Below are 19,545 nucleotides of genomic sequence, written 5' to 3' on the forward strand. Positions count from 1 at the left end.
AGGAAAATTTGGTGTGAAATCCTGGAAGCTACAATTCCAGCTCAATTGATAAATTCGTTTAGCCACTGAAAAGGAGAATGAAGGTACAGATGAGAAGCCTGTAACTGTCCAAAAGCTAAAAGTCAGAAGTAGAAGAGCAAACCTACAGGAGCTTCGTCCTCTCAAAAAATGCCTTTAGATGCCATATTTGCAGCCCAGCTACAGAAAAAGCATACAACGAACGAAAAGAAACTAAGAGTAGCCATTTTTGTCTCTATTACGCTGTAGCATTTCTTCCTCTCTGACACCAAAAAAAAAAAAAAAACACAGATTGCAAAAAGAAAGACAAAAAAAATGTAAAAATCTATTGGTGCTCGTAATCGAACATACCTCACGAAGATAAAACATCTCTTCACGAATGGTTGTAGCAGTGACATACAGTTGTTTAACTGAAGTTCCATTGTCTATCATAAACACATAAATGTAAGTCAATAATGTTCATAAATAAAAAATCAAAGTAATAACCATGAAACAAACAGTATGAAAAGGGATGTGGTAAATCCACTTGCTTCAACCTGTCCTTTCTTGGCAACCTTGGGCAAATCCTTAGCAGCAACACCAGTTTTCCAATCAAAATCAATTGTAATCCTTACAGGAGGCTTGTGTTCATTACCCAAAAACAAGTAGTTTAATCACCAGCCTCAGCTGCAGTAAATGCAAAAGTACCTGAATTCACATGATCACCAAGGTGATAACGTTCCCATAAGGTGAAGTCACCTACAAAAAATAAATAAATACCTTGTTATCACCAAAATCTATCCCCTAAAATTGAAAAGCAAGGGAGCTAATTCCAAAGCATAATTTTTTATATTTCATAATTTTATGATATGTCCATTAATCCTTTTTCTTTTCTTTTCCATTAATTACCTAAAACAAATGTATAAATGAACACTAAAAAAATTAAAAAATAGAAAAAAAAAGTCAAGTCCAACAACAGAAATGCATCTAAGAAGAAATCAAGAACGATTGAAGTTTTAAATTACCCATTTTCATTCCAAATTATTATCCCAATCCGACCATCCAAAGTCGTTCATATATAAAACTTCCACCATAGATTCACCCAACATAGGAAAATTTATCTTCAAATTATTTCTTAAACTTTCCAAACTAAATTCAACTTCTAAAATCAAGCAAAAATCAACCTCCAAAAATCCAAAAGAAATGAAAATAAAAATCAACAAACTCAAAAAAGAAAATTGCTTGGGACATACCCTGGCAGTGAGTTTATGGGAATCAGGCAAAGGGTAACCTACATTTGGATTGACAATGGTGTATTTGCCAACAGTCATTGCATTTGTCTTGATGTCTTCTGAAATGCATTCGGTGCACCCTGAATCCAACTCAAATCTCATTGATTCCTCAATGTCTGTTTCCAACATTAATCCTAGGATTACCCGAACTAAACCCAGATTTAATCCAGACATTGTTGTTTTAGACAAAGAAAATTGAATCCCAGGTTTTTTTTTTTTCTTTTCTTTTGTTTTGAAACTTCGAAACTTTGGAAGAGAAAGAGATCTGTTTCTGTTAATGTTGGCATTGATGTACGTTAAGTGAATGTTAATTCGTGAGTCTATGACAGCCTATTAGATTCTGCCACGTATGTAAACTAATAATAATAATAATAATAATAATTCATAGAATTTCCGTAGAACTGAGTTTTATTTTTATACACTTATCATTATTTCATGTTAGTAATTCTACTTTGTTCGGAAATTTTGGGTTTTTATTTGTTTATTTCTTGAATTATTAAAAATTTAAAAAAATCGATTAAATTGATAAATTATTCGAAAAACATATTAAAATGCTTTAACCCAATTTATGAACCGAATTACTAAAAAACTTAAACAATGAACAAGAATCGAGCTTGAGTATACAAAAAGTAAAATTAAAGCTTTTACAGAGAATTTAACTCATTTTGATTTTTCATGCTTTGATCACTATTTACAATGTCAAATAAATAAAGTATTTTACAGTTGAAATAAACTAGCAATGCCTTTTTTTTTTTTTTTAACAAACAGGCTAATTTCATAGCCCCAATCCAGCTTAAAATACCATTAATTGGAAGATTATAACTATGGGATGATAGTTTCAACTTATATCTTATTAAGTTGAAGCTTAATCTAATTAGTTGATATAATTTTCTTAAAAATTAGTTTTTAGTAGGTTTAAATATTAAATTTTAAACTTGCAATCATATTTTTGTTCTCAGATTGTGACTTTTTTGTAAAAAAAAAGAAGAAATTTTCATTAAGTCTAAAATTTAAATCTTAATATGTGTAATTTCTTTATTTATTCATAGATTACAATCTCTCTTATACTAAAACATATGATAAAGTTATAAATATATTTATCAACAAGGGATCAAGTTCCATTGGTGTTATAACCATATGTACATTAAACACTTTAATAAATTAATCGTTGAATTTAATAAAATAATCATACTTATTATGCCTGTAAAGTTTCAAATCAATTCAATATTTTTATCATATTGATTGATAATATTATCAACCTATTATATCTTTACTTACTGAAAACTTTTTATATGAAAAAATAGTTAGGCACTTTTACTTAACTCAAATTTTAATGTGAATGATCTATGTCAATAGATTATGAAATATTATGAATATTTATTTAAAAAAATATAAATAGTATAAAAAATATGTTCTATGTGTTGTTGTGAAATTCTTAGGCCTCAATCATGTGACCAATTTTGAAACTATCATTTGATTAAGGAAGAAATACATTCTTGGTAAAGGATGAGTACATGATAAACATAATAAAATGAGTTTTAAACTTAGTTAAATTAATTTATATAATTACTTTTAAAAACAGATATTTAATATGTTCAAAGTTTAAATCTCGGTATTTACACTCTCTTCTTTTATTTTTAAGTTATGATTTTTTTTTTTTGTAAAAAAAAAAATGACGGTGTCCTTTTTACCAAAAAAAAAATAAACATAATAAAAAACCAAATTAATAAAGCAAGTTAAGTTTTACAAAATTGAAGGTTTACCTTTAAATTACTTGCATGACAGCAACAGCTTCTCCTATTTTAAAAACACCACTAGAAGTATATGAAATAATAATCCTTAGTTTGTTTAAATTACTTGCATGACAGCAACAACTTCAACTATAACATTTACTTCAATAAACCTACAAGGGGAAAGACCTCAACTCCAAAACAACAGCAGCAACAAAACCAAGGCTTTGAAATACAAACTCAATCTTGATAAGCACATATATTTCATCAACAATGTTTGTATCTCAAAGCCTTGTTTCTTGCTGTTGTTATATATATACACTCTATGCTGCCTCTTCTTTTTCATAGGTACAATAAAACAGACAGAAAAGAAGAGGTTGGTTTGATGGTTCAGATGTTTGGGAGTGTAGCATTTATAGAGTTGGAGAAATGGCTGGCGACTTGAATGAGAACTGGACCATATATATTACAACATCATGAGTAATTGTACCAAAGTTATGACGACACTATTACTTCCTGAAAGCGTAGCGACTTTATTCCGATTCGTATCAGTTCTTTTTTGTTGGCACATTTGGTTGCGTCCGAAGACGGATGATTTTATATCCCTTTAAAACAAGGGGTAATATCAACCGGTAAGTTATATTGAGCTGTTGAACTTATATCTAGGGTATATTACTTTTTGAAAACAAGAGACAGATGATCTGATTATGAAATTGGCAAATCTCTACAAAATGCTTGCATGCAGGCTAAAATAAAAAGAAAATATCGTAAATATTGAGATTTAAAAATAACTGCAAAAATTAACTAGATTAAGTTTGATTTCAAATGTTTATCTTTCAGATAGTTGCACTTGAAACTTTGGTTAATATTGAAATAAATTGGAGATAGAAAGAAGGGCAAAGATCGTGCATGGACTGGTTCCAATCATCCCATATATACTAATTGCTTGCACGCTGCTTCAGAACCGTCAACCGTGGACAAAAGCCATAATTATCATGCTCTAGAATTATTTTACAGAGAAAATTGAGTTGTTTCAATTTCAGCTTCCACCCATGCATCAATCAAGATTTCGTTTCCATTGACTGCAATATCATTTGGGAGCTGGATTGGAGGGCTAGCTCCCACCGCACCAATATGTCCATTTTATGATTGGAACCTAAATCCTCTAATCGGATTCCCAAATGGAACTTGCAAAAACAGGGTAAACTCTTCAAAATTATCGCTAAAAATGCATGGTATTACCTTACTATTGTACAAAGTAAGAGTTACCCAAAATCAATTATACAGCAAAAATGCATGGGGACATTGGAATACTGCAACTTGTGGATGTTTCCATGGTTGATGGAATATAATATTGCAAGTAGTCTAGACAGGAAAATCTAATTGATAAACTCACCACTCATCAGGTATTAATTCAAGAGACATTGACCAAACAAGCTTTAATAATACTTTGAGAATTGATCTAACAATTCAAAACCGGATTTAAATTTAACAATTTGTATATCTATTTTGTATCTATTTTATGTTAAATACGTATAAAACATAAAAATTAACAAGGCTAGACACATCAACCACAAAAGGTGCAATAGTAAATAACTTAATCAAGATTCCTTTATACCATATTCCTTCATCACCCATATATCAAATGGTTATTGTTCTTCAGAATCAATCATGAATTGCTCATATGAATTTGATCATATGGATTGATGTACAACGCCAGACATCCATTCCAAACCAAAAGAACATAGATATTAGTATAAAGCTACTTCCTCAAAATTTTTTTTTCCACCATTAAAACGGGTTATAGAAGGATCCTAGAAAGATAACATTGTGTGTACAGAATCCAGTGATAAGGACAAACGCCATCTTTCTGCAGCTGATATCCTTGTTATCTGAACAAGTCTAATCTCAATATCTAAAACTCAGATTTCAAACAAGAGATATGGGGGTGGACTCAAGAATCTGATGTCAAAACCGTACAAGTAAAACAAATTTAAGCAAAATCATAAGCATCATGCACTAAGTCATTATCCATCAATTTTTTTATTATTAGTAGTTGATGATCCTATTATTATATTGTTCAATAAGCAGAAATTTTCAGCAGATTTGCAACTTGATCATATTGAACAACATATAGGCGGCTGACGTTGAAATTTATACAATATATAGTATTCTTAAAGGGTCTACAAGATTATGACTTAACGTTGGATTGATTGAATTGTTTAAATTAAGGTGACTCAGTGACATTTAGAACTTGATGAAAAGTTTTAAGTAAATTTGGTAAAATTTTTTTAATTAAAAATGAGTTAATAAAAATTTTAATAAAAAATTTAAATCGATTAATTGATAAAGTTTAATAAAAATTAATAATATATAATAAAATATAAAAAATATTATTTATAATTTAAATTTAATCTGTATTTATTTATCAAAAAATCTATCAAAAAATTTTTTTTACTGAAAATACTTATCTGAAAAATATATTAAAATTTATTTGTTTTAAAAAAATTTATACAGTTGATTTGTATAACATCTATCATTTTTAATTTTTAATTTTAATTTTTACTTAAAAAATTTATCTAAATTTTTTTCGTTAACAATTTTTTTCTTTTCTTTTTACAGTCAATATATCAAAACTTCATGTCTGTAGAGTAAGAAGAAAATCCCACAACAAATAAATTAATTATAAAATGATGGTGGAAATTAAGGTGGCCAAATCAAAAGAAAAAGATTGAAGCAGAAGAGACCAAATCATGACGATCAACAGCCTTCAAAATGGAGAAAAGACCCAATGATAAATGTTGGAATTAATAAAGTCCAATAATTTGGAGAAAAGCGCGTTGTTCAAACATTTTCCAAAACGAGTTAGGTGCTTAGTCCGTAAATGTTTAAAGTTTAGATCTAGAAAAATCTAACAAATTAATTCGATGCAACGCGCCTTCTATCACTGTCAACGACCGTTCCAACAATAATAATAATAATAACAATAATAATAATAATAATATAAATTTAAGTTTTATCTATAATTATTTATTAAAGATATTTAAAAATAATAATAATAATAATAATTTAAATTCAAAATTTATCGATGATTATTTATTAAATTATTTTGAATATATAATTTATAATCACTTATTTTAAATTATTAAAATATGATATATTTTATTTTAATTTAAAAAAATAAAAAATTTATTTATTTTAAATTTTTTTCGTATAATAATAATAATAATAATAATAATGAAATTAAACAAGTTGGCTGAGACCAGCAGTTCATCGGGCGCCCTTCCATGCTTTTATGAAGTATTTGGCAAATCTGACAAACCCATCCCACTTTGGCTGCCTACATATTGCAGCCATCACACAATCTAATATTCCTCCCTTTTTTCATTTTTTATATGTTTTAAAATTTTTATTTTTTATATTACAAAATTATTTTTCATGGTTTTTTTTTTCTCTTTAGCATTAAAAATTATGGAATATCAATTTTATAAAAAATAAAATTTAAAAATTTTTATATAAAGAAGAATGTAATCAAAATATATGAAAAAAATTATAAATGTTAGAATTTAAATTTTAAACCATTTAAATATCATATATTAAAAATAATTGTATAAATTAATTTAATTAAGTTTCAAATTTAATAAAATTGATAATTTTCTTAAATTCCATAAAATAATAGAGGTAGTATTTATATGCTATGCCTTTTCTTTTTGTTCTAGAATTATGGTTCATAGTTAACTTTTTTGGTTGGCTAATTGGTATATTAATTTTACAAACATATATATATTATTTATATCAATTTAAACCTCATATGCAATAAATTTTTAACATATCATACTTGTTAAAATGTTATTTTTAAAACTTTTCTTATGATAATTTTAATTATCATCGACAAATAATAATTTATTAATTTTTAATATATTAAAATAAAAGGCTCAAATTTAATGTTCTAAATTTTAATTACTAATATATAATGGGAAAACAAAATTTTGGGAGGATATCTTTAGAACACAAAACAAATAATAGTATATTTTTTTATTTGAGATTTTTTTATATTTAGAAGTTATTTTGGGTTTTAATTAATTCAGAATCGAATTAAGGTTAATCTCATAAATGAGGACAAATTTTATAAATTTTTTTTTATTTATAAAATTTAAAATTGAGATCTTACTTAAGAAATCGAACTTTTTACTATTTAAACTAATAGATATTAATAAAAATAGTATCATTATTATAACAGTAGAGTCATTGCAACATGTTTTGAATTTTAAATTTTAATTTTAATAATTTTAAATAAAAAAAATTTTAGCCACTCCAATTAAATAACTTTGACCTCAAATAAAAAATTGAAAATTTCATATTGTTTGCTCTTATTGTATTAATTTTATAAATTTATAATTAATATGCCAACCTTCTTGATTTATTTCCATTATTAGCTGATTGCCTGAATCTTTTCCTAACGGGTCTCAATATTTTTTTATTAAGAAAATATAATTTACAAATAAAAAAATTATAAATATTAAATATTAATTTTTCAAAATTATTATATAAATTAAGTTAAATCTTGGATTATGAGTCTCACTACTTTGAATTAAAACTTTAGATCATATTATTTCAAAAAAAAAATTTGAATATATAATTATTTAAAAAAGAAAAAAATCAAAATATAAATAAAATTTATCAAAATTTGTAAATTTTTTCAAACACGTCTCTAGCTGTTTTCCTTGATTTTATGATTTTGATTGAAAAAGATTTAAAGAACTTTTCACTTCCAAAAAAAAAGCATTGAAAAATAATTCTTCATTTTTGTTTCCGTACCCCTCCAAAAAAAAAAAGTTTCTTCTGTAGCGAAAGTTAGGCCACAGATATTTTTTTTCATTGTCCAAGAGAAAAAAAAAAGAAAGAATTTACTAGACAGCCGTGACTAAAGGCAACGTGCTTGATTGATTTTTTTTACCAAAAAATTTACAATTAAAAATGGAAGTTAATAATAAAAAAAAAGGCCAGGAACAAGATTGATCAAAAAATAAATTGGGTCTTTGATGTCATTTTTAATTTCATTCATCAATAATATTATTCTAGTATTTGAAATTATGCAGGAGAAATGGTCATCACGCCATTGATAAAGGAAGCAAGTAAGAAAGAAGACAGTTCATAGCTTGGAAACTGGATTTCCTATATATAAGTCAAGACTCAAACTCATCTAATTCTCAATTTTTTTTTTCATTTTTTTGGGTTTTTCTTGAGTTTGTTTATGGTGGAGGAAGATGAAGTTCGGGAAAGAGTTTGCTGCACAAATGGTGCAGGAATGGCAGGAAGCATACATGGATTACAGTAAACTCAAATCAATATTGAAAGATATATTAAGATTCAAGCAACAGACCAAGGCACCAGCACCAATGGCAGAAATAACCAAAGGATCATTGAAGAGAAGGGCATCACTTTACAGAGCATTTAGTGGATTAACAAGCCGCTATAGATCGGGTTCTCCAAGGAAGAACAATGAAGATGAAGTGATACTAGTAAGTGCAGTACAAGAAGGTGGAGTAGAAGGGGATTACCAGACCATGTTTCTTATGCCAGGTGAACAAGGAGGTGAGTATGAGCTAGTTTTCTTTAGGAGACTTGATGATGAGTTTAATAAGGTTGTTAGGTTTTACAAGAAGAAAGTTGAAGAAGTAATGGTGGAGGCTGATGAGTTGAGTAAGCAAATGAATGCCTTAATTGCTCTTAGGATTAAGGTTGATAATCCGGTTCTTGGAGGAAGAACTGATATGTTAAATCTTTCTGCAAATGGGTTTTCTTCCAATCATTCATCGGTTGTTCATCCCACCAATGGTGGAAGGCAAGGTAAGGAAGATCTGGATTCTGATACATTGAACAAATCCATTTTCCTGTAAATAAATGTTTTTTCTTCTGATATGATCTGAAATTCTCAATTTTGGGGTATTTTTTATGTGTAGGATGGACAAGGATGGATGTTATCCAAGAAGTTGAGATGAGCACTGAAGGAATATCTGAAGAAGAAATGATGGAAGGTAATAATAGAGAGGCACTAAATGGAGGGGAAGCTAATAATATTCAGCGCTTTAGACCAGCTTCATTAGATGTCTTGGATCATGTAAAGATCAATGTTGAGCTTGAAACTCCAATATCAACACTCAAAGGTGTCATAAAAAGTTCAAAATCAGACTTGTCATTCAGCAGGCAGGAGCTGAAGACAGCAGAGGAAAAAATTACTAAGGCTTTTGTTGAATTCCACAGAAAGCTTGGACTTTTGAAAAGCTACTGGTAATTAACATGGCTTCCTTCTTTTCCTTTTGACCTAAAAAAGAATGAAATTCTTTTTTGGCTTTATAATTAATCATATCTGTATTTGATTTGTCAGCTTCCTGAATCAATTAGCATTTTCCAAGATCATGAAGAAATATGACAAGGTCTGTCCTTTTCACTATCTGTGTCATAATCAATTAAAATCAAAATGTTCTTGTTTCATGTCTACTCATTTACAATCATGCAGACCACATCGCGAAATGCATCAAAAGCTTACTTACAAATGGTGGACAAATCTTATCTTGGCAGCTCTGATGAGGTTAGAAACTGTTAATAGAACTGTGTTTTATGTCAGTTGAATGAATTCCCCTTTTTCAGTTGTCACTAACTTTGCTCTTCCTTTCCCTCTTTTGTCATGACAGGTTACTAAGCTTATGGAAAGGGTTGAGAACACCTATGTTAAACACTTTGCTAATGGAAATCACAGAAAAGGAATGAAAACTCTAAGACCACAAACTAAAAAAGAAAGACATAGAATTACATTTCTCAATGGTAATGACTGTGTGTCATTTCAATGCATCTTTTATAACAAATTCTTTGTATTGTGGTAGAGTTTTGAGGTTACTGTAAAACCATTCTGAAAAATTACAGTGTCCTATTTCCTACTTGGTTTGATTCATTTCTTTGTCTGAAGAAAAAAGTTTTCTTGGAGCTGTTGAGTCTACATTCCAGTTCTTTGTTTTTAACTGAAGTTTTCTCTTCACTTGCAGGCTTCTTTTCAGGCTGCTCGATTGCACTTATAGTGGCCATTATTGTGAATATACATGCTAGAGATCTTCTTAGGAGTCAGGGACGTGATCAGTACATGGTCAACATATTTCCACTTTACAGGTAAAGTCACTCAAATGTATATTTCTTCAACATTCTTTCAAGGAATCCTAGTGAATTCAATGGTTATATTAATGATTCTTCAACTTTTTGCAGCCTGTTTGGTTACATCGTCTTGCACATGCTTATGTACTCTGGAAATATATTCTTTTGGAAGCGTTATCGAGTAAACTTTTCATTTATATTTGGTTTCAAGCAAGGAACAGAGTTGGGATATAGAGAAGTACTTCTTCTTAGTTCTGGTCTTTCTCTGATTGCATTAGCTGGTGTCATTTCACATTTGGATATGGAGATTGAGCCAAGAACAAAAAGCTTCAGAACTTCAACTGAACTAATCCCCTTGTTCCTGCTCATTGTAAGTCCTATATAGAACACATCTTTTCTGTAGTTTCTCTACTATAATTTTCTTATTGAAATGCTATTTCAAGATGAACTTCTGATTGACAAAACATTTGCCTGATATGCTCACCGAAGTACCTATATTGCAGGTTGTGCTTTCAATAACATTCTGCCCTTTCAATATCATATATCGTTCAAGTCGATTCTTTCTTATCAGATGTGCGTTTCACTGTGTTTGTGCACCTCTTTACAAGGTACCAAGACCAAAAAAATAGTAAATTTATGTTCAATGATATATGAGTAAAGTCATGTAATAAGAAAGATAATTCTTCTTCATTTTTCACCATGTAGGTCACCCTCCCCGATTTCTTCTTGGCAGATCAACTCACAAGCCAGGTTCGATATTCAGGCCAACAATCTATAAATACCATTGCAACTTCAACCTGGTTTGTTTTCTAATCAATATCCATTGACATTTCATTCCAGGTTCAAGCAGTTAGAAGCTTGGAGTTCTACATTTGCTACTATGGTTGGGGAAACTTCCGAGAGAGATTGAACAAGTGTGAGGAGAGTGAAGTTTATAAAGTGTTTTACATAGTTGTAGCCATTATTCCTTATTGGCTCCGTTTCATTCAGGTAATTTGTGACAATGCAGCAATGAAACTGTATTTTCATCATTTCACTATCTCCAGTTGCATGCCAATTTCATTCTGGATTTTCTTTAATGCTTTTTAATGTTATCATTTATATTCTTATAGTGCCTTAGAAGGTTGTTCGAGGAGAAAGACGCAGCACATGGTCTTAATGGTCTGAAATACTTCTCAACAATTGCTGCAGTGGCCATTAGGACTATTTATCAATTCCAAAAGCAGAAAACTACTACTTGGCTGGTCTTGGCTGCGGCAACTTCTGGTATTGCAACAATAGCTAATACATATTGGGACATTGTCATAGATTGGGGTCTTCTTAGAAGAAATTCAAGAAACCCTTGGCTGAGAGATAAGCTTATTCTACCACATAAAGGAGTTTATTATGTAGCCATGGTAAGAAGTCATTCTAATAATTTCTCCTATTATCTAGATTTGACAATTCACATGTTTGTGTCGTGTAAAATATTGACAATTCGTATATTCATATTATTTTTTGCACAAAAAATGCATATCAACATTTTTGTCATACGGAAATCTCGAAATACATTTTTTGTTTTTGTTAAACTCATATATAATTTTTATTAAAATTTTAAATAGTCACTTTTATCTTTTTCTAAATCGATCGTGTCATCGCTACTAAGTCTATTGTTTTCCACGTCTTCCCTTTTCCTTTTGGGTGGTGATGGGAGTTGTTGGGGTGTCAACATTTTTAAGGAATTGACCTTCCTTGATTTGTGCAGTAACTTCCTAACAATTGCAGGCATTGAACTGTCTATTAAGACTTGCTTGGATGCAGCAAGTGTTAGGTATTCAAACTGTACCTTTCCTGCATAGGACAGCCTTGATTGCGGTAGTTGCTTGCTTGGAGATCATTCGCCGTGGCATTTGGAATTTCTTCAGGTATTTTTAAACTATTGTAGTTAGTTCTCTCTCACTATATTCTATGGCAAAAGAAAAAAACATTAAAGTCACCGGTAGGCAACCTAACAAATTTTCTCATTGCCGAGACCATGAAAGCGATAAAGACTGGTTGTAGGATAGCTAGATTATCAAGAAATCAAGTGTTCATTGCAGTCATTACTGATGCTTTATCTGGTGGGAATTTATGTTTAACCTTAGAATCAAGGTAAAATATTTTTGGAAGTTGCCCAAAAACCAAGTAAAACATTTTACTTGAGGGTTACTTTCAAGTGCAAAATTTAGGTAAAATTTGAGATTTAACTTGATTTATATAATCATTTTTAAAAAATAATATTGGATAGATTTAAAATTTAAATTTTAACACCTGTAGTTTATTTTTTTATAACAGAGTATAGCTTAAATCACTGCTATGACTTCCTTTATAAAAAAGTTTTCTTGGACTGCTATACCTAAACATTGCTTACCATCAAACCTTTTTTTCCCATCTGCCATTGATGCAATCATGTGCAATATTTAGCTTGACATTTTATCAGCATTTTGTCTGTTGAACATTGGTTTAAATGCTTTTTTTTATTATTATTATTTTCATATGAGACCTGCCAAGTCAATAGTCAACATGGGTCTGAAGCATATCTTGATTTTGAAATTGATCAGGTTGGAGAATGAGCATTTGAACAATGTGGGCAAGTACAGGGCATTCAAATCAGTACCCTTGCCTTTTTACTATGATTACAATGGAGACAAGAGTATATAAATATTCACTGCGCTACACTGTAGAAATCATGGCAGATTGGGTTTTTCTTTTTCTTTTTTTTTTTTTTTTCTATACAAATTCAATGAAAATTTCATTCTAGATTAATTAATTAATTATTTCTTTTTATTGTAAATGGTGAGAGGCAAAAGCAAAAGTACATTTGAGTTGTGGCACAACATATATTAGATGAAAATTTTATACCGATAGCCGACCATATATCATTCGAGGGACGGATAATTAGAAGGGATAATGTAATATGTGGCTTACAATTATATGAAAATATTTAATATGATATTTAAATTAAAAAAATTTAATTAGGTATCTCATTATTTAAAAAATTTAATAAAGCTTCTCTTTTTTTCTTTTTTTTGCTTTTTCCATTGATTTTTTTGAACTTTTTTTTTTCTTCTCTAATTTGGATATTTATTACTATTATTTAAACTTATATTATCATATTTTCAATAAATGTAATTCATTAGAACATGTAGAATTGGAAAAGTCGATGAACTGTATTTCCTTCATGGAGCTTGTTTCTGTTTTCCTTTTCAATTATGATTGCTTAATCCGTTCATAAACATTCATAAAACTGAAAATCAGAACCGGAATTGCATTCAGAAAAAAGCATTACAAATAAAGTTCCAAATTGTTCATAGATCAATACTTCAGTCATTGAAGCAATGATCTGCCAAAATGAAACAGAAGAGAAAACTTTGGAGATCAGTGCCAAATTGAAATACCAAAATAACTAGGTTTCCAACAAAGAGAGGAAACCAAAAAGAAAAAGCACAGGCAATGTGCGCCATTATATGGTCTCCAGGGCCTGCATTATATCAGCCTTCAAATCTTCAAAGTCTTCAACTCCGAAGCTGAATCGAACCAAGTTATCCTCAATTCCATACTTACGCCTCTCAGCTTGGCTAAGATCCCTGTCCCGCAATGCACAAAATGATTAATGAAGTTTTACAACGACCCCCAAACAAGGACATATATCATCTAAAAGAACTACAATAATGATTTTGATCTATGTTGGGAGCAATGTCTCTATCAAATACTTACAATCCTATTTAATAACATTAGTTGATATCAATATGTCTACTAATATTATAAAAGTCGTAAAGCTTAAAATGCATTAAATATATAGGTTCTCAATCTCAGTTCATCAACAGTTTAAGCTGTTGCCTAGAGAGATAATCGCAAGCAGAATGGTCCAATATATAAACAGAAATAATGCCATACCAATAGGACATTATAGCTGGCTGATCCACAATGCTCTCACAGCCACCAAAGGATGGAGCAATGTAAGGTATTTTCAATGCATCAACAAATTTGATGGTGGTCATCAAATCTCCATCCACCTGAATGATTTAGAAGACATGAACTTTGAACAATTTTTGCTTGAATAACACCAAATTAAAGCAACAGTGATCAAAGATGAATTTCCAGTTATGAGGTTAAAGCAGTTGAAGAATACCAACCTCAAAACTGACCACACCACCAAAGCCAGTCATTTGCTGCTTCGCAAGTTCATGTTCAGGATGACTAGGCAAGCCTGGATAATAGACGCATCTCACCTACCATTGATATTTAATAAAGCCAAGAAATAAGGAAAATAAATCCAAATTAGAAAAAGTAAAATATGATAAATCAAATAAACTCAGAGTAGTTTCAAAATAAAATGACATCAAATGCTAGATGAAGGTCATTCAACCAGTAATGTCATGCAAATACAACATATGCTTACCAATGGTTGAGGAAATATTCCCAGTGGGAACCAGATGTAATGGCACTATCACATCTATTGAAAGTAAACCAAATCCTCTCCAGGAGTTCAAACATGCATAGGAATGGCATAAAATGTTCGAAACAACAAAATAAAGGACTTGTTCATTGAGACACTAAAATCCAACAGCAACCAACTTTGATCACATGCACACAGTATCCTTCACTTTCTTTTAAAACTGACTTCAGTTATTCCCAGCCTTATTGTTTTGCCATTTTCAGCTCCTAAATTGAGTTGTACTATGGAATATAGATAAACAAGAATGAAAAAGGGAAAATCACTGCAATCATACCCTAGGATGTGCTTCTAAAACTTCGGCCATTCTAAATGCTGTTGAATTCTGTTGCCGTACACGAAGATGCAGTGTCTTCATGCCTCTGATGATTAGATACGCGGCATTCTGTTTAAACATAGAAACAAACATATTATTTAGTGAACCGTGCAACTTACAATGGAGTAGCATTAGGCACGAATCTTCAAAGAATAAGATTAAAGCCATTAAAACATCATTCTTGTAACAACACAACATATTCTTCTTAGACTAGATGTCCGACCTACCACCTTAATAATCTAGTCCTTTTAACTGAGTACAAGCAACAAACAAATCTACTTAAGACTGAAAAAAAAGTATATACAGTTTGACAAAAACATGAAAGACGCCATGAAACTACTAAATCAAGAATCAGGAGTTAGGATAACTCACTGGGTTGAGAGTACCACCCAAAATATGATGCAAAGTACGAATTTCAGTAACCAACTTCTCAGAACCACTTATGCAACCAGCAAGAACCTGCAACATGAGGAATTACACTTGTTTATTGATTGAATTAACTATAGTTGACACCATGAGTGGAGAACTCCTTGCAAACTGACTAAACTAACAAGAGCAAGTGCTTACATCATTGTGGCCCCCAATGAACTTTGTTGCAGAGTGCAAAACAAGATCAGCACCAAGGGCCAGGGCCTTCTGATTAAGAGGTGTAGCAAAGGTACCATCAATGCAGACAAGTGCTCCTTTGCTATGACACAGCTTTGAAACTTTTTCTATGTCAACACATCTGAGGAATGGATTTGTCGGAGACTCGGTAAAGAAAAGAGAAACCTGCACGAATCATAATTCACTCTCAACTCAGTATGAACTGTCATTTCCAAAGTAAACATAAAAGGATAAATCAAGCACAAGGGAACCACTTTATATGCTACCGACTTTGTTCTTGTTGAGCACAGCCTCCAGGCCATCCACATCAGCAGGGTCAATAACAGTAGCCTGCATATTGAATAATAACCAGAACTCAATGATAAATGAACCAAAATGCAATATGCTACTCCATAGAGATATAAATATTTAAGCAAGTCAAGCATAAAATTTGCCACAAACAGCTTAGGTTCTTATTGCAATTACAATTCTCATATATAACAAAGAAACCCAATAAAGAAATGGGGGCAGCTTAGGTGCATCATTATTTTGGTCAGAAACTATTTCAACATCATTGTCCTTTACAAAAGAATAATGATACAAAAACCTGGGCATTTGGGCATTTCATTTGCCAAGATTCTTAAAAATCAATGAAATGAAACAAAAGAGTAACACAAACAAATTGGAAGCCATACCGAGATTCCCATTTTAGGCAGAATGGTCTCAATGAATATCCTAGTTTTTCGATAGCAATCTGTTGTTGTCACAATATGTCCACCAGCAGGGACCAATGCCATTAGCATGACTGTGCTAGCACACATTCCAGATGCCATAATCAGGGTAGATTCAGCCCCCTCTAGTGCACTGAAACAAAGAAAGCTCACCTCATGAATGTTTCAAAGACATAGATTGCTGAGACAAGCAACTGTCATTTAAGTTAACAAAAAGAGAGAGGCGTCCAAACCTTATCTTCTCCTCCGCAACCACTGTGGTTGGATTTCCATACCGCCCATATTCAAAACTTTTATGGCGTTTCTCCTGCAACAAGATCACATAAAATGTTATTATGTTAATGCAATACAAATTCTGGGTCAACAATCAAGTGTTTTTAAGAACTCATCTTTCATTACTTGATTATGGAATAAGCCAAAGACATCATTTGCATTATATTTTGGCATTCGCTAACATATAGTCATTGACCGTGACAACAGAGACTTAAACATATAGTGAACCAATATATTTATTTAAATAGAAAACTTAAAAAGTACCCTAATAGATCAATGCAAACATTAACTATTACAAAAACTGATCTATTATTATTATTATTATTATTATACCTTGAAGTCGATAAGCTCCTGAGTTTTCTTAAAGAAGTAAGCAGAGGTATTAACCACTGGAGTAGTAATTGCATCAGTAACTATACCGCGACCTAACCTTTCACCTGCATAAAAAATTCAAAAAACAAAAATAAAACTCCGTAGTTTTAATTATTAAAAAAATAATGAAAGGCTTTTTTTTTTTTTTTTTTTTACAAAAGAGGCCGCATGCTAAGAATAAGAAAAGGGTTTGCAGGTGTTGGAATTTGAATACTTAAATTTTCAACACATATGTAATGATTTAATGATGGAAAACATCGTGATTTAAGGAAATTATAAATAATTACTAATTAATAGTTAAATATAGATAAAAACGAATCTTTAATAATAAATTAACATCTAATTATCCAAAAATATAATTATTAAATTACTATAATTATCTTCAAAATATGAATCAACATACACCACAAATAGCGCTATCCTTTCTTTACCATTCAAAATCAAAACATTTTAAAAAGAAAACATAAAGAAATAAATATATATATTTCAATGAAATTAAAAATGAAAAATGATTAATTTATTTACCAGCATGAACAGTGATGCTCCCATCGGAGCTCAAAAACGATGTCTTGGAGTTATCTGAACCCCCAATCTGTACACTACCATTGTCAAAACAACCTCCAACAACAGCCAGGTCGCCAGCGGCGGGGACGGCAGAGGCGGAGGCGGCGGCGGCGGCTGCTGCCTGAGCTGCAGCAGCAGCAGCCGCCGAGGAGGGGGAACCCGAAGCGGGATCGTTCGACCACGAAGCAGCGACAATTTGTGCGACACCGATGTTGCTGCAGTTGCGGCGAGCCTTGATGCTGAGCTGGCGCACGAAGTTCGGGGGGAAACGAAAGATCAGAGAAGATATACTCCCGCTGGTGATCCCTCCTCCGGTGAAAAACGACGACGCCGCCACTAGTCGGGTTGACCCGAGACGAGGCTTGTCCCCGATCGGTGCACAGGAGAAGTCGGGATCGGAACGGCACTCAAATGAAGAATAAGCATTAAAAACCCTAGTAGGACACGAACACGAGGACACAGCCATTTGTTTAACGACACCGTGTCAGCTCTCTCCAATCTCTCTCTTCTTTTTTCTTCGCCGCCTTCTCCGAAATGCAAAGCGGCTCCCTTACTTTCTCTTCAAAGGCTTCTAACTGATTAAATACGCGAATTCGGTTGTCGTTTTGTGGATCTCTTTTGTTAGTTGAGAGGTGGTTTTTCTTTTAACTAGGGTTAGGTTTTTGTAGAGTTAAGGATTTTTGGGCTAACGTGTCAGATAGAGACTGGTTGGAAGTTTGTTTATAAAGTGGAGCGAAGAATGGGTGAATACTTTTTGTCTTAAGTATCTTCTTTCCCCGGAAATTTTGGGTGCTTGAGATTTGACGCAATTTAGCTTCCTTTGATAAGTAGAAATTGCTTTTTTAAAATGAATTTTTTTTTTTTATATTTGATAAAAGTTAATTTTAAAAAAAATATTCATGTATGAAGCTACTCGTCGATATTTGGAGCTGGATTTTTAATATAATTTTTTAGATTGGAGTTTAATTTGACCTAACTAATAATATTATATTAATAAAAATATTTTTTTATTTTTTATTTTAAAAATTTAATATTATTAATATAAATCTCTTTAAAAATATGATTGTAAATATGCCACTAGACATTGTGCTGGAACAAACTGTAACATTGACGTTGTTAACGTAAGGATTGCGAGAAGGAAGTAATTTTCGGTTTTATGAAAATTTAGTGGACAATTCGATATTACGATGTGTAGCCCATATATTTCATAAAGTTTTGTACCAACAATATCACATGTCACTTTCTTGGCTTCACTCAGGTGGGTGGTCGGTTCAAAAATCTTAGTACTTGCCAAAGTGGGACCCAAGTACTTAGTGCTATTTTTTTTTCTCTAAAGTACAATCATTTTTTAAAAAAATAAATTTAATATTAAAAAACAAATTTACTGTGTCAAAACTTGATTTAATTTTTTTAAAATTTTATTTTACAAATAGAGATAATAGTTTGAAGATTGAAAAAGATAAAAATTATAAGTATTGATATTTGAATTATAAATTTGTTAGATACTACTTTTTTTAAGAGGAATGTAAACAAATAGAATTTTTGACAAATAATTTCTAAATATATTTAGTTTATGTTTATTTATTAAGTTTAATAAAATGATCATGAACTATATTTTATGATTCTTTAATTAAACAAACCAATAACAAACATTGTAAATTCGTTCATATTATGTTCAGCTCGTTTGTATAAATGAATAAAGCATTTGGAGAATGATTCATAAATAGGCTCGATTTTTATTTATTTATTAAGTTTAACAATTGATCATGAATAACTTTTAATATTTGTTAATTAAATAAATAGATAATAAATATGATAAAATTCATTCATATTTGATTCACTTTTATCTTCGAATGGTTACATAAACTAATTGAATTAAAATCTTGATTTAAGATTTTTAATTTTTGATATTTAATTTTTGTTTTTCTTTTCATGTTATGAAACTTTTTCCCCAGTAAAAATACATTTTGTTTGTGTTAACTGGTTAAATAATTTAATTTCATCAATGAATTTCAATTCCTCTATTAAAACCGCTTATTAGTAAATTCTATAAATATAATAATTT

At 30.7% G+C, this 19,545-nt stretch overlaps 3 protein-coding genes across 4 annotated transcripts; 1 reads left to right on the forward strand and 2 right to left on the reverse strand.

The window, feature by feature from the left end:
- Positions 1-156: 156 nt before the first annotated feature.
- LOC111293377 (transmembrane emp24 domain-containing protein p24delta9-like) lies at positions 157-1,981 on the reverse strand. The gene is made up of 5 exons (XM_089766268.1): positions 1,089-1,981; positions 778-801; positions 555-659; positions 370-443; positions 157-280 (listed from the first exon to the last, which is right to left on the reverse strand). Exons 1-5 carry the CDS (start codon positions 1,461-1,463, stop codon positions 232-234), a joined length of 627 nt encoding a protein of 208 aa, XP_089622394.1. The 5' UTR covers positions 1,464-1,981; the 3' UTR covers positions 157-231.
- A 5,817-nt stretch (positions 1,982-7,798) lies between these two features.
- Positions 7,799-12,977, forward strand: LOC111292118 (EXS (ERD1/XPR1/SYG1) family protein). 2 transcript variants are annotated; one of them, XM_022884343.2, is made up of 13 exons: positions 7,799-8,869; positions 8,983-9,310; positions 9,408-9,456; positions 9,540-9,611; positions 9,715-9,844; positions 10,063-10,183; positions 10,277-10,535; positions 10,669-10,773; positions 10,871-10,915; positions 11,006-11,155; positions 11,278-11,562; positions 11,930-12,069; positions 12,745-12,977. In XM_022884343.2, the coding sequence occupies exons 1-13, from the start codon at positions 8,287-8,289 to the stop codon at positions 12,842-12,844; spliced, it is 2,367 nt and encodes a 788-aa protein (XP_022740078.2). In that variant the 5' UTR covers positions 7,799-8,286; the 3' UTR covers positions 12,845-12,977. The 2 variants fall into 2 exon arrangements, with proteins under 2 accessions (XP_022740078.2, XP_022740079.1); XM_022884344.2 differs by lacking the exon at positions 12,745-12,977 and having other exon boundaries at positions 8,079-8,869; positions 11,910-12,048.
- Positions 12,978-13,425: 448 nt separating this feature from the next.
- Positions 13,426-18,032, reverse strand: LOC111292121 (cystathionine gamma-synthase 1, chloroplastic-like). The gene is made up of 11 exons (XM_022884347.2): positions 17,442-18,032; positions 16,878-16,981; positions 16,505-16,578; positions 16,236-16,404; positions 15,832-15,891; positions 15,523-15,726; positions 15,328-15,414; positions 14,917-15,024; positions 14,320-14,415; positions 14,081-14,199; positions 13,426-13,770 (listed from the first exon to the last, which is right to left on the reverse strand). Exons 1-11 carry the CDS (start codon positions 17,944-17,946, stop codon positions 13,647-13,649), a joined length of 1,650 nt encoding a protein of 549 aa, XP_022740082.2. The 5' UTR covers positions 17,947-18,032; the 3' UTR covers positions 13,426-13,646.
- Between the last annotated feature and the right edge of the window lie 1,513 nt (positions 18,033-19,545).

The sequence above is a fragment of the Durio zibethinus genome, chromosome 10, assembly GCF_047325235.1.
Source record: "Durio zibethinus cultivar Kanyao isolate XHJ-2024 chromosome 10, ASM4732523v1, whole genome shotgun sequence".
Taxonomy (NCBI): Eukaryota; Viridiplantae; Streptophyta; class Magnoliopsida; order Malvales; family Malvaceae; genus Durio; species Durio zibethinus.

Bases quoted from the DNA above. Each gene is read 5' to 3' on its own strand.
- LOC111293377 (XM_089766268.1), bottom strand. From the start codon at position 1,463: ATGTCTGGATTAAATCTGGGTTTAGTTCGGGTAATCCTAGGATTAATG. The intron at 444-554 runs GTTGAAGCAAGT...TGTTTATGATAG, and splicing joins AGGTTGCCAAGAAAGGACAG to ACAATGGAACTTCAGTTAAA. The intron at 281-369 runs GTATGTTCGATT...TTTTGGTGTCAG, and splicing joins AGATGTTTTATCTTCGTGAG to AGAGGAAGAAATGCTACAGC.
- LOC111292118 (XM_022884343.2), top strand. From the start codon at position 8,287: ATGAAGTTCGGGAAAGAGTTTGCTGCACAAATGGTGCAGGAATGGCAG. The intron at 9,845-10,062 runs GTAATGACTGTG...CTTCACTTGCAG, and splicing joins TAGAATTACATTTCTCAATG to GCTTCTTTTCAGGCTGCTCG. The intron at 11,156-11,277 runs GTAATTTGTGAC...ATATTCTTATAG, and splicing joins ATTGGCTCCGTTTCATTCAG to TGCCTTAGAAGGTTGTTCGA.
- LOC111292121 (XM_022884347.2), bottom strand. From the start codon at position 17,946: ATGGCTGTGTCCTCGTGTTCGTGTCCTACTAGGGTTTTTAATGCTTAT. The intron at 16,579-16,877 runs GTATAATAATAA...ATCTTGTTGCAG, and splicing joins AGGAGCTTATCGACTTCAAG to GAGAAACGCCATAAAAGTTT. The intron at 16,405-16,504 runs GTTTGGACGCCT...TCTTTGTTTCAG, and splicing joins GTTGCGGAGGAGAAGATAAG to TGCACTAGAGGGGGCTGAAT.